Raw genomic sequence first — 14,830 nt, 5'->3', positions numbered from 1 at the left:
AGAGGCTCCAGGGCCCCTGGCCGTAGGGATTCATCCTGGGATGGGGACTTGGCCCTTCTGATCCAATCAGAGCCTTCCCTGGGATTTTTACTGGAGCCACCAGGATGAAGGGTCGCCTTCCCGGTGGTGTTGGCAGGCTAGTGGAGTGGCAAGGTGAGGTCCCCTTTCTACCAGGTGGGCAGCACCCAGACAAGAGGGATGGCAGAGCTGAAAGAAGGGAGCCACAGATTCCAGCCTTCAGACCTTGCACCCCAACGTACCTAAAACCGGGTGTCTCCTTGCACTTTTTAAAATGTGAACTTCGAGTCTTTAACTGATGGCAGTGTCTTGGGTTTCTGGCTCTCCCCACCAAGAGGGGCCTTGGATGTCAGGAGCCTCAGATCCATCCACGGCATTCCAGACGAGCCTCTGGAAAAACCACTGTGGCCTTAACACTTTTCCAGCTGCCGCCTCTCCCTGCAGTGCACACCAGCTTCCTACCGGGGCTGAGGGGTCAGGAAGCCCCGCTGAGGGCCATTCTGAGGGCGAGTGGGTGGCGGCCATCCCCAGCCGCAGCCCCGCCTGTCTGTGACGAGACAGACGGCTCCACTCCGTCCGCCACGACTCCCAGAAAAGGTCAGCAAGCTGCCCGCGCCCCTGACCAATGCGAAAGTTCAGCAACTCTAAATGCTAACAGACTGGAGGCGTGACTGAGGCTGGAACGGCAAAGGGGCCCGGTGCCATCAGCCTTGGCGAGGAAAACATCACCCGTCATCTGTGCAAGTGACTCACGTGGAGTATAAACATTTGTGCGCTCCTGACCCCCCGCTTCACACGACAGAGAGCCACGAGGACCCGAGGAGGGGGAGCCAGAGGAGAGACCTAGCGCAGCCCTCCTGGGACAGGACGGACTTCACCAAGGAGAACGCGTGCTTCCAACTCGAACTTCAGTCCTGGAAGTTTTTCAGATAGAGGATGACTCAGGCTGATGGCAACAGAGAGGGTGTCTTGGGGGTCCGTGGGGCTCCCCTACGTGTCTGTCATCTCACAGTCACCTTGACACTCCTTCCACCCCGCTCCGGGAAAATGTCCCGCTCTCAGACGATCTGGGTGATCACATGCCTCTCTGCTCTGCCTCCTTAGGCAGACTGCCTCAAATTCTAACATCCCGTGGAGAGCAGAACTCTCCGGATATCCAGCCCAGACCGCTCCCGCCCGGGTCCGTCTTTGACCCCTGTGGAATTTCACAGTTGTGGCGTCAGTAAATATCTTCGGCCTCGATCCTCGGGTGACCCCCCTCCAGGCCTTTACAAGCCTGAAGGTCCACCCCTCAAGATCTCCTCCAGGCCCAGCCTGTTCAATTCCGGAAGCTCTCGCCCTCGCAGGAAAGGTCTGTGATTCCCCCAAGGTGCTGGTTACTTCCTCCCAGATCACAATATTTTCAGTGTGCACCGTGGTGGTGCACACAGAGCGATCAGGCACTCCGCTGCGCAGTGAGGGGTCTGAAATCACGCTGGACATGCACCAAAATCCACTCTGCAGAGGAGGAATGCTAGGGAATTGCTGGCGCAGCCGTTGGAGACGAGTCCTGTGAATTCTGCGTGGCCCTCTCCGGAGAGACATGTGGAAGGGGCGGGGTGGGGGGCAGGAAGGGACTGGAGGCTGGGGTTAACAAGTGTTAAGAGAGCTGGTCCGCACAGCTGCAGAGCGGCTACCAGAGGAGGAGGGCGGGGCTGCCGGCAGCGGGAACCCAGCGGGCTTGGCCCCCACTTCCACTTCAGACAGCTGGACAGGGAGAGAGCGGCTGTCGTTTGCCGCCTTTGCTTTAACATGCAGGGCTGAGGTTTTGCTCACTCACTAAAGACAGCACATGCAAAACGGTATGGTGCCCTGGGCTCTGTAACAGGTAACAGGGCCGGTTTACTGACAACATGCCTGTGAATTTCTGCTTCTCCGCCCACACCCTGCTGGTTCAATGAAGTGAAGAGGAAGAGGCGGATGACCCTCGGCCAGCCTGGGCATGCAGAGCTATGCCAGGAGGCTTCCCCTCTGGTATGTGTCGAAGACTGTTCGGGGTGGGGTACTCACTGGATCTACACTCAAAAGCATCCATCCCGTGCCAGTAGCTGTGCCAGCGCCAGGACCACCACTGTAAAAAGATCTGATAAAGCCCTGCCCTTGGGGAACGTACATTCTACAGGGACATGGGTCCTCAAGCAGAGAATGTACCATGACGACAGGGCGAGCAGTGGCGCCACGGTGGACACAGTGGCCAGGCCCCGAGGAGACAACACTTGAGCCGTGCAAATCGCTGGGACAGGACATTCCAGTGAGCGTGCTTCAGAGCCCAGCAGAGCCGTCAGAGCTGCGGAAGCTCAGGGGCCCAGCAGGTCACATCAAGAAGTAGATTTTGTTCTGAGAGTGAGGGAGCCACTGGCAGGTGGCCGGCAGGGGAGTGAGGTGGTCTGATTCCTGCCTTAGGAGGGTCCCGCTGGCTGGAGTTGGGGATGATGCCCAGGAGGGGAAGAGCCAGGAGTGGCTCTGAGCTGGGATGGGGAGGAGAGAGCAGGAGGAGCTGGCTCCAGGCTGTGGCTCGAAGGTGGAACCCACAAGAGATGCTACCTGAGGACCTCCTGGGCAGCTGCAGCCAGACTGAGGCCTTCTCTCAGGAGGAGGGACATTCCCAGGACTGGGACCTGCTGGTGGGAAGACCTGAAGCCCTCAAGGACTGTGGGAGCTCCAAGTGGCATGAACCCTGAGCAAGGAGAGGCATGAAGGGCTTTTCTGGAACACAGGAAGGGCTGCGAATCCCCTAGGCCAGGTGGCGCCTCCAAGTCTGCTGCTTGTTGCAGGCAGTGCAGCCGCGCGGGACCAAGGACAACCCTGACCTTCAGCCTGCCCGGTGGGGAGGGCAGAAACTGGCCACCACTATCGGTCAGCACAAGCTCAACCTCCAGGCATCCCCAAGCCTGCGTGTGCCTCTCCATCCCTCCAGGGCCCACCTTGGCCGAGGGTCACTTGTCTCTTGCCAGAGGGATCCTTTCTTTTTTGAGACAGAGTCTCACTTTGTCGCCCAGGCTGGAGTGCAGTGGTGCAATCTTGGCTCCTGGGTTCAATCGACTCTCGTGCCTCAGCCTCCAGAGCAGCTGGGACTACAAGCACCCGCCACTGCGCCCAGCTAGTTTTGTGTATTTTTAGTAGAGACTGGATCTCACTATGTTGCCCAGGCTGGTCTCGAACTCCTGACCTCAAGTGATCTACCCGCCTTGGCCTCCCAATGTGCTGGGAATACAGGTGTGAGCCACCACACCCGGCCTACAGAGGGATCCTTTCAAAACAGGAGGCTGACTGATATGCCGCTCACCCAAACCCTGCCCTGGCCCCCTGGCCCAGCCAGCCCGGAAATGACCGCATGACGTTCTCTAACTCCTGCTGGCATGTATGCGCCCCATGGGCAGGGTCCATCTGTCCCATGGACCCTTCATGTCCAGCACCAGGCATGGGGTGGACACAGGAGACTGTGGCACCTGCACAAAGGCAGAGAAATGTGTCTAACAAATCCTGTCCACAGAGCAAAGAGCTGGGGATGCCGGGACACATGCTGCCCAGTCACCCCTTGCCTTCAGTAGATCCCACCCCCTTCTTCCAGGATCCAAGGCCCCAAGTCGCTGAATTATTTCTATCTGTGTCCTTCCCCCTCATCCTCCTCTCTCCCTCCCCATTCTCCTGTTCTTTTTCTCCTCCTCTCTCTTTCCTCCTCCTCCTCTTCCTCCTCCTCTTCCTCCTCCTCTTTTTCTCCTCCTCCTCTTCCTCCTCCTCCCTCTCATCTCCTCCTCCTCTTCCTCCACTCTTCCTCCTCCTCCTCTCTTCCTCCTCCGGGGCCTCTTAACACCAAATCTAAAACATTCCCTAAAACCAAAGGGTAAGACACACACACACACACAAATATCAGAAAAAGGAAAAAACCAAAGGGCTGGAGTGAGGAGAAAGCCTCCCTTTTACAGTGTCTGAGGAGAGGTGGGTGAGATAAAAAGTAATCGCCGTGGGGGAGGTGGGATGACATTCGCAGGGGCTCCCTGGAGATGGTGCGATTATGGCGGAGGGTAATAAAGCCTTTCTCCCCGGTAACTACAGACAACGACAAGGAGGCCGTCCCGGGGGTCACAGCTACCAGGTGGAAACAGTCCAGCTGTGATGATCGCACTGCACGATTCATGTTGAAGTGAGTGCTTTCAGAGCAATTCCACTCCCAGAGCTCTTGGGACCTGCCGACAAGGAGGGGAGGAGAGGGTGGCCTCCTTCCCAGAGAAGGGGCTCAGCTGAGGATCAGTGAGGGGCAGATCGAGTGGCCTGGATGTGGCTCGGCCTGTGGGCCAGTGCCCTTCTTGGGCTGGCCCAGTTCCACCTGCCCCCATCCCTGCTGAGACGCGCCACCGCCCCCCCCGCCCCTGCCCCCGCCCTGCCGAGCTCCTGCTCCCAGGCCTGCTCCTGGCCGAACCTGCCCTCTCCAGCTCACGCTGGACGTGCTCTACTCTCTCGCTGCCCCTGCTGCTGTCCCTCTTATGGCCCAAGTCATGGCACTACTGTCTTCCCAATGGCTCAAGTTCACCCTCTCCTTTCCCTGCCTGACACACGCACGCCACATCAAGGCTTGCTGGCATTGACGATCCCCTCAAGGCCCATGCGAGCATGGCGGGCAGAAGGATGGCAGTGTCCCCATCATGGGCGTCCGCACTGCCACAGTAACACTGATGAGGTACATGTGACCTCTCCCCACTCGTTTCCTCCCAGACACCCCCCACCTGGTGGGCCTGGAGCCCCATTTCCCAGATGAGGAATCTGTCACAGCCACAACCCATAAAGAGGGAGCCACAGTCACCCATGGGTATGATGAGACACCTCATGCCGCCATATCTGACCACATTTTCCAGGAGAAGGACTTGAGTCCACGTCTTGGAAGGGTCAAAATCCTCCTTCTGAAAGGGGCATGAGGCCGGGCGCACTGGCTCATGCCTGTAATCCCAGCACTTGGGGAGGCCAAGGCAGGTGGATCACCTGAGGTCAGGAGTTCAAGACCAGCCTGGCCAACATGATGAAACCCCATCTCTCCTAAAAATACAAAAACTAGCCAGGCATGGTAGTGGGCGCCTGTAGTCCCAGCTACTTGGGAGGCTGAGGCAGGAGAATCACTTGAACCCAGAAGGCGGAGGTTGCAGTGAGCCAAAATCATGCCACTGCACTCCAGCCTGAGCTCAGAGTGACGTCAAAAAAAATTAATAATAATAAAAAAGAAAGGGGCAAGAGACCAAAGGAATGAGAACTTCCCCAAAGTAGCAAGAACCTCCTTGGAAAGCCACCTCTTCCCCTAAGTCTTCCTAGCAGGAGCTGGGGGGCTGGACCCTTCCAAGGCCTCTGGGCTTGGTGGAGATGATCTAGATTGTGGAGAAAGCTTCAACAGGCAAAGGCCACCCAGCCAGACTGACTGTGACAAACCCACCGGGCGCAGCGTCTCGGCCACAACTTTCCATGCAAACACTTTCAGCAGGCAACAAAGCCCCTGGGCACAACGTCCCAGCCATCACTTCTTTTTTTTTTTTTTTTGATACAGAGTCTCACTCTGTCGCTCAAGCTGGAGTGCAGTGGCACGATCTCGGCTCATTGCAACCTCCTCCTCCCAGGTTCAAGCGATTCTCCTGCCTCAACCTCCAGAATTGCTGGGATTAAAGACGCCCACCACCACACCTGACTAATTTTTGTATTTTTAGTAGAGAGGGGGTTTCACTATGTTGGCCAGGCTGGGCTCAAACTCCGGACCTTGTAATCTGCCTGCCTTGGGCTCCCAAAGTGCTGGGATTACAGGAGTGAGCCAAAGCACCCAGCCTAGCCACCACTTCTTATGCAAATGCCTGAAGCTGGCACATCCCTCACCCAGATCCCCCCACCTCACCCCCAGGAACAGCATGACTCAGTGAGCCTGGGCCCTACCCAGGCGTCTCCAGGGAGCGTGGGCCAAAAAGCGTGGATGCCAAAGGCCCATGTCGGAGAGGCTGCAAGGCCAGAAGCTTCCTCCAAAACTCTGCCGGTCAGGTACCTCACAGTGACAGAATTTTAGCTGGGGAGGTGCGACTCCCCAGAGGGTTTGCCTCCCCTTGCAACACCCCAAGTGGCCCAAGCCTCCTTTCCCTCCAAGGAGTCTAGACCCCACGGCCCGAGCTGGGAGGAGGCCAGCTGGTGAACAAGTGTCCTTTGTGCTTGCAGCAAGGACCCCACCTCCTCTCCGCACACCCCAGCCAGGGCAGCCCCACTCTGTCCATCCCTGAGGTTCGGCTCAGTCATTAATGACCATCTCTACTAGGCAACGGGTTTTTTGTTGATCCCTCGAGATAGGAAGGAAGGAGAATAAGCTTTTCTCTTTCTTTTTTCCCCCTTGGTTGCAGAAGACAGAAGTTGGAACAAACAAGTTATATAACGCTGGGGGCGGTCGGGGGTGGGGGAGCGCAGTCCCTCCTGGGGACAGTTTCTTGAGTTGTGGTACCGCTGGAAGGGCCAGGGGGAAGACAGGAACTGCCCCCGCCCCTGGCCAAAAGACAAAACCTTCGTGGGACAAAAAGGCAGATGCGGGCGTTGCCTGGCAGGCTAGAAAGGCAGCTAGAGACTAAGGCCAGCCCCCACTGCCCCCCAGCAGCCCCACAAGCCTCACTGGAAAGGCAAAAGATCGACCTGATCCCATAGAAGGGAATTCCCACCTGCCAGACTGCAAGCCTCAGAGAGCAATAAGCTTTTGCACACCCCCATCCCTCCCTTCCTCCCTCTCAGCCACGTCTCTGGGACACTTCCTCCTTCTGTGTCATTCATGTTCCAGGCACACAAGAGGGCACAAGAGAGACAGGCTTTCCAACCTCAAGGCACCAGAGAAACACAACAAATAACGTTAGGTGGTGACCAGCATGATCAAGAATATACAACAAGCATGTGCCCCAGCAATTCCGCTCCTAGATGTGTACCCCAAAGGACTGAACATGAGTGTTTAGACAAAAATGTGTACACTCATGTTCATAGCAGCATGATTCATAATAGCCAAAAGGTGGAACCAATCTAAGTGTCCATCAACAGATGAATGGATGATGTGGTGCATCCACACAGTGGAATATTACTCAGCCATAAAAAGGAATGAAGTGCTGATTTAGGCTACAACATGCATGACCCCCAAAGCATCATGCTGAGTGAAAGAAGCCAGACTCAAAAGGCCACATAGTGCATGATTCTACCTATAAAACTTGAAAACGGATAGAGACAGACTGCAGATTGGTGATTGTCAGGGGCTGGGCAATGGAGAATAGGGGGTTAGCGCTAATGAAGATGGGGTCACCTTTTGCGGGGACAAAGATGTTTTGGAACTGGATGGCAGTGATGGTTGCACAATTCTGTGAATGCACTAAATGCCACTGAATTGTTCACTTAAAGTGGGTGAATTTTGTGTTACATATATCGTACCTCAAAAACAAAAAACAAAAATACAGGTTGGGCATAGTGGTTCATGCTTGTAATCCCAGCACTTTGGGAGGCTATGGCAGGAAGATCACTTGAGCCCAGGAGTTCAAGACCAGCCTGGGCAACATAATCAGACCCCATCTTGGCCGGACACAGTGGCTCATGCCTGTAATCGCAGCACTTTAGGAGGCCAAGGTGGGAGGATAACCTGAGGTCAGGAGTTCGAGACCAGCCTGACCAACATGGAGAAACCGCATCTCTACTAAAAATACAAAATTAGCCAGGCATGGTGGCACATGTCTGTAATCTCAGCTACTCGGGAGGCTGAGGCAGGAGAATCGCTTGAACCCGGGAGGCGGATGTTTTGGTGAACCGAGATCATGCCATTGCACTATAGCCTGGACAACAAGAGCAAAACTCTATCTCAAAAAATAATAATAATAAGACCCCATCTCTATAAAATAATATATATATTTTTTAAGACAGTCTGGTTCTCTCGCCCAGGTGGGAGTGCAGTGGAGCGATCTCAGCTCACTGCAACCTCTGCCTCCCGGGTTCAAGTGATTCTCTTGCCTCAGCCTCCCGAGTAGCTGGGATTACAGACACGTGCCACCAATCCTGGCTAATTTTTGTATTTTTAGTAGAGAAGCGGTTTCACCATGTTCGCTAGGCTGGTCTCAAACTCCTGACCTCAAGTGATCTGCCCACCTCGGCCTCCCAAAGTCCTAGAATTACAGGCATGAGCCACCGCGCCCGGCCCAAAACAATTTTTAAAAATTAGTCAGGTGTGGGCTAGGCACAGTGGCTCACGCCTGTAATCCCAACACTTTGGGAGGCCAAGGCAGGTGGATCACGAGGTCAGGAGATCAAGACCACCCTGGCCAACATGGTGAAACCCCGTCTCTACTAAAAATACAAAAATTAGTCGGGCGTGGTGGCGTGCACTGGTAGTCCCAGCTACTCAGGAGGCTGAGGCAGGAGAATCGCTTAAACCCAGGAGGTGGAGGTTGCAGTGAGTCCAGATTGTGCCACTGCACTCTAGCCTGGGCGACAGAACGAGACAGTGTCTCAAAAAAAAAAAAAAAAATTAGGTGTGTTAGTAGATGCCTGTAGTCCCAGCTACTCGGGAGGCTGAAGCAGAAGGATAGCTTGAGCCCAGGAGGTCAAGAAGGCTGCAGGTAGCTACGACACTGCATGCCAGCATGGGCGACAGAGTGAGACTCTTCCTCAAACCAAACCAAACAAACAAACAAAAAACCACAAGCCGGGCGCGGTGGCTCACGCCTGTAATCCCAGCACTTTGGGAGGCCCAGGCGGGCAGATCACCTGAGGTCAGGAGTTCCAGACCAGCCTGGCCAACATGGAGAAACCCCATCTCTACTAAAAATACAAAATTAGCCGGGCTTGGTGGCAGGCGCCCGTAATCCCAGCTACTCGGGAGGCTGAGGTAAGAGAATCAGTTGCTTGAGCCCGGGAGGTGGAGGTTGCAGTGACCATGCCACTGCACTCCGGCCTGGGCAACAAAAGCGAAACTCCATCTCAAACACACACACACACACACACACACACACACACACACACACACACACACAAACTAGGTGACTAGCAAAAGTGTCCTGGGGACTACTTGAGCTTGCATGGTCAGGCAGGTGGCTCTGAGGGGCCAGAACCTTGGAGAGTGGAAGGATGAAGAGGAAGGAGGCGTGGGCAGGTTGAGGCGAGGAGGTGGGTCGTGCACCAGGCCTGGCTGTCCCATTTGCAATAAATGAAGGAACAGACGAACAATGCTACAAAGACTCAATGTCTCAAAATGACTTTTGGGAGAATGTCTTGTACCAATCTCCCTCAAAACATGATCCATTTTCTGCATGCTCCATCTTGCCACATTAGGGGTTCTCCCCACACTAGCACCTGAGGCATGAGACGCCCCTATCAGTTGCTCCAAACAGTGATTTTTCACTAGGATGGAGGATAGGGGAGAATGACAAAGATGTCTTTTAAGAAAGAGGGCCGGGCATGGTGGCTCACGCCGTAATCCCAGCACTTTGGGAGGCTGAGGCGGGCAGATCACAAGGTCAAGAGATCGAGACCAGCCTGACCAACATGGAGAAACCCCCTCTACTAAAAATACAAAAATTAGCCGGGTGTGGTGGCACACGCCTGTAATCCCAGCTACTCGGGAGGCTGGGGCAGGAGAATTGCTTGAACCTGGGAGGCAGAGGTTGCAGTGAGCCAAGATCACGCCATTGCACTCTAGCCTGGGCAACAGAGCAAGCCTCCATCTCAAAAAAAAAAAGAAAAAAGAAAAAAGAAAAAGAGCCGGGTGTGGTGGCTCATGCCTCTAATCCCAGCACTTTGGGAGCCTGAGGCAGGCAGATCACCTGAGGTCAGGAGTTTGAGACCAGTCTAGCCAACATGGTGAAACCCCGTCTCTACTAAAAATACAAAAATTAGCCGGGTGTGGTAGCATGCACCTGTAATCCCAGCTACTCGGGAGGCTGAGACATGAAAATCGCTTGAACCCAAGAGGTGGAGGTTACAATGAGCTAGGATCGCACCACTGCACTCCAGCCTGGGCAACAAAGCGAGACTCAGTCTTAAAAAAAAAAAAAAAAAAAGGCAACCCAACTTAAAAATGGCCCAAACATTTGAAAAGACACTTTACCAAAGAGATGAATAGCTAAGAAGCTCATGAAAAACTGTCCAACATCATTAGTTATTAGAGAAATGCAAATTAAAACCAAAATAAGACTGGGAACAGTGGTGTGCACACCTGTAATCCCACTTATTCCAGAGGCTGAGGCCCGAAGATTGCTTGAACCCAGGAGTTCCAGGGTGCAGTGAGCTAGGATCGCACCATCGCACTCCAGCCTGGGCGACAGAGTGAGACCTCATCTCACAAATAAATAAATAAATAAAAACACCAAATGAAGACACCAGCACACACCTATAAGAATGGCTAAAACTAAGGACTGGCCATACCAGGTGTTAGTGAGGATGAGGAGGAGCTGGAACTCTTGAACATTGCTGGTGGGGATGCAAAATGGTACAGCCACTTTGGGAACAAGCTTGGCAGTTTCCTAAAAATTAAAACATGGCCAGTCTCGGTGGCTCACACCTGTAATCCCAGCACTTTGGGAGGCCGAAGCGGGCGGATCCCCTGAGGTCAGGAGTTCAAGACCAGTCTGGCCAACATGGCAAAACTCCGTCTCTACTAAAAATACAAAAATTAGCTGGGTGTGGTGGTGCATCCTTACAATCCCAGCTACTCAGGAGGCTGAAGCAGGAGAATCACTTGAACCCAGGAGGCAGAGGTTGCAGTGAACAACTGCTGGGCAACAGAGAGAGACTCCATCTCAAAAAAAAAAAAAAAAAAAAAAAAAATTAAAACATAGCCAGGCGTAGTGGCTCACACCTGTAATCCCAGCACTTTGGGAGGCCGAGGTGGGAAGATTGCTTGAGCCCAGGAATTCAAGACCAGCCTGGGCAACATGGCAAGACTTTGTCTCAACAAAAGCACAGAAAAAATAGCTGGGTGTGGTGGCATATGCCCTTGTAGTACCTACCAGCTACTTGGAAGGCTGAGGTGGGAGGATCACCTGAGCCCAAGGAGGTAGAGGCTACAGTAAGCCGTGATTGCACCACTGCACTTCGGCCTGGGCAACAGAGTGAGACCCTGTCTCAAAAAAAAAAATTTAAACACATCTACCATATGAACTAGTCATTCTACTCTTAAGTATTTACCCAAGAGGATGAAAATATACGTCCACACAGAGACACATATCCAGATGTTCACAGCAACTTTATTTGCAGTTGTCAAAATGGAAACAACCCAACAGTCCATCAACCAGTTAATGGATAAACAAACTGTGTCCGTCCATACGAGATTGTATGGACGGACACAGTGTGTTTATTTTCACTCCACAGTGAAAAAGAACAAATTTCTGATACAACAACACAGATGAACTTCAAAAACATTATGTTAAGGAAAGAAACCAGACGTAAAGGCCACATGTCTGATTCCATTCTTACGAAATTTCTAGAAAAGGCAAAGCTACAGAGAGTGAAAGCAGATCAGGATGTCCCCGGGGCTGTATGTTGGTGGAGCAGGGTTAATTGCAGACGAGCTTGGGGGAACTCTTTGGGGTGATGGAAGCATTCCAAAAAACTGGATTGTGGTGAAGGATGCACAACTCAGTAAATGTACTGAAACTTAATGACCTGGGTTGAGCACAGTGGTTCACACCTGTAATCCCAGCACTTGGGGAGGCTGAAGCGGGCAGATCACTTGAGGTCAGCAGTTCAAGATCACCCTGGCCAACATGGCAAAACCCCGTCTCTACTAAAAATACAAAAATTAGCTGGGCATGGTAGCATGCACCTGTGGTCTCAGCTACTCGGGAGGCTGAGGCAGGAGAATTGCTTGAACCCAGGAGGCAAAGGTTGCAGTGAGCCGAGATCACACTACTGCACTCCAGCCTGGGCAACAGAGTAACTCTATCTCAAAAAAAAAAAAAAAAAAAAAAACTTAATGATAAATTAAAATGAGTGAATTGGCTGGGTGCAGTAGTTCACGCCTGTAATCCCAGCACTTTGGGAGGCCGAGGCGGGTGGATCACCTGAGCTCAGGAGTGCCAGACCTGCCTGGCCAACAGTGAAACCCTGTCTCTACTTAAAAAATACAAAAATTAGCCAGGCATGGTGGCGGGCACCTGTAGTCCCAGCTACTCAGGAGGCTGAGGCAGGAGAATCCCTTGAACCTGGAAGGCAGAGGTTGCAGTGAGCCGAGATTGCGCCACTGCACTCCAGCCTGGGTGACAGAGCGAGATTCTGTCTCAAAAAATAAATAAATAAATAAAAACAAAATGAGTGAATTGTATGCCATGCAATTAATTATATCTTGATAAAGCTGTTTATAAAAAAAGAGCCATGCCCAGCATGGTGGCTCACATCTGTAATCTCAGCACTTAGTGAGGGGTGAGGCAAGAAGATTGCTTGAGCCCAGGAGTTTGAGACCAGCCTGGCAACAGAGCAAGACCTGGTCTTTACAAAAAATTTAAAAATTAGCCAAGTGTGGTGGTGCACACCTGTAGTCCCAGCTACTCAGGAGGCTGAGGTGGGAGGATCACTTGAGTCCAGGAGTTTGAGGCTGCGGTGAGCCTGGGTGGCGTCACTGCACTCCAGCCTAGATACCTGGGTGACAGAGCGAGACGGGATTTCAAAAAAATAAAAATAAAAAAAGCCCTAGCCCCAGGTTATCCCACTCCAGTGCCCAAGGCAGGGACCTGGGGTTCACTGTCCCTCTTCCCTGTCCCTTACTTGCCAACTCATACCCAATTTTCAAGCCCTGGCCACTCCCTGAATATCTCTGAAAATCCTCTGACATCTCCTGGCTCCCTACTGCAGGACAATCTTGCCCCACACCTACCCCAGGAGGCTGGTCACCCCTCTGGACACACACCTCCTGGGTTCCCCATGGCCCCTCTGGCAGACCAGATTCAATGCCCACAGACCTAAGTCTCAAGGTGCCACTCAGCATCCTCAGGAACAGGCAGGGCCTTTGCCTCCTCTGTGCCCTGGCCCAGCCATCCCTCCTCCCTTCCCCACCCATCCCATGCGTGTTCCATTCAGTATCAAATCACACAGCCAGGCCATCAGGCCATTCCCTCCGACAATCAGCCCACAGGTCCAAAACTCCACAGCACGTAAGTATCAAACAACTTCATCATTTATCATGTTGCCTGAAATTACTGGCTCCTGGAAGCTCACCAGCAAGAAAAAGCCTGAATTTCCTCCTTGGCCTGACCTGGGTGGTGGGCTAGAGGAGGAGCTGGGGTGGGAGGGTCTGGCTTTGCCCAATAGGAAAAGAGCAGGAGATCACACTCCTAAGGCAGGTGTTCTTTCCCTCTGACAATCCAATACAATGCATGCACACACATATCATTAGTTATTGATGATAACTAATTGTCATGCAAACCTGGACGTTCAAGCAATCCATGTCAGGACTGGGCCATGGGGAAAGGGGGCCTCCCTCTGACCAAAGGGGTGAATTCTGTCCCCTTGTCTGAGGGCAAGACCTTTCTGTAAGTCCTTTAGCCTGTTGGGGATGTGGATTTGGACCCCATGGGGATGGAAGGGAGGAGCCCCAAAGAAGAACCCTCTGTATGTTCTTTATAAACCCCCTGGAGTTCTCTCACCCCCCTCAGGTTCCCTAGACCCACCCCAGCCCCTCAGGGGCCCTGGCACCCCCAGGCCCCCTCAGCCTCCCCATCTCAGACTCCCAGATTCACCTAAGTCCCCCACCCAGGGCCTCCCACAGTCTCCACTCCTTCCAGGGCCCCTCAGCACGCTCTCAGGACCACCTTTAGCCACCTTGGGGCCCTTCAGCACCTCCCAGGATGCCTTGGGCCTTAGCCCCTTCTTCAGAGCCCCCAAGACACCTCACCACCCTCAGACTGGCCATGGCCCCTGCTCAGGCCCTCTCTGCTGCCCAGGCCCTTTGGCATCCCCAGTTGCCCCACGGCCCACCACAGTCAGGAGCCCCTCGGTTTCCCTTCAGACCCCCAGGATTCTCAGGTCCCTAGGGCCGCCTGCAGACGCCTCGAGGTCCTGGGGCACCCAGCCCCCCTCCAGCCACCCCCTCAGTAGCCCTCGGCTCCTCCAGTACCCCACGGCCCCGTAAAGTCCATATTCTCAGCGAAAGACCCTCGAGCCGTGCCAGGCCTCCCCTCAACCCCTCAGGACGCCCAAGACTGCCCACAGGTGCCCTGGGCTCCAAGACAGGTGCAGGTCTATCCTGCGGGCCGGGTCTCACCTGTTCGGGCGCTCGGGGCCCGGGCCCGCGCCGAAAGCGCCGCCGCCACCAGCACCACCGCTGCTACCGCCGGACTCCGCCATCTTCCCCCCGCCGTCGCGCGTTCGAGTGACGGGAGCCGCGCGCGCAGGCCCGGGAAACCGAGACGCGGGGGGCGGGGCGGGGCCAGGTCTGCGGAGGGGCGGGGCCGGGACCAGAAACCAAGGATTGGGGCGGGCCCGGAATCGGAGGGGCGTGGTCTACGGAGGGCCAGGGCGGGTCTGGGATAAAGGGAGGGGCCTGCTATGCAGAGAGGTGGGTCCAGGGCGGGGCCTGGGCTAGGGGTGCCGGATTGGGGCGGGACCCCGGCGTGAGGGGCGGAACCAAGTCTGAAAGGGACGCGGTTCTGGGCTGAGAGGGCGTACTGTCTGTGGATAGGTGGGGACGGGGCGGAGCAGGACAAGTAGGCGTAGGATGGGGTTGGTCCCTGGGCTGAGGAGTGGGGCGGGGTCTGAAGAAGGGGCAGGCCCAGGGCAAGAGGAGGAGGGACAAGGGTCCGGCCTGCGG

At 54.4% G+C, this 14,830-nt stretch overlaps 1 protein-coding gene across 1 annotated transcript in view; it reads right to left on the bottom strand.

Moving 5' to 3' along the window:
* KLHL26 (kelch like family member 26) overlaps positions 1–14,551 on the bottom strand; it is a 33,878-nt gene extending 19,327 nt beyond the window's left edge. Inside the window, exon 1 of the mRNA XM_009435055.5 lies at positions 14,285–14,551. Coding sequence (XP_009433330.1) covers positions 14,285–14,367 — 83 coding nt within the window. The 5' untranslated portion in view covers positions 14,368–14,551. The remainder of the gene's footprint in view (positions 1–14,284) is intronic.
* Between the last annotated feature and the right edge of the window lie 279 nt (positions 14,552–14,830).

Source organism: Pan troglodytes, chromosome 20 (genome assembly GCF_028858775.2).
Source record: "Pan troglodytes isolate AG18354 chromosome 20, NHGRI_mPanTro3-v2.0_pri, whole genome shotgun sequence".
Taxonomy (NCBI): Eukaryota; Metazoa; Chordata; class Mammalia; order Primates; family Hominidae; genus Pan; species Pan troglodytes.
The sequence above is the reverse complement of the archived record's forward strand: the minus strand, read 5'-3'. Positions and strand labels throughout refer to the sequence as shown.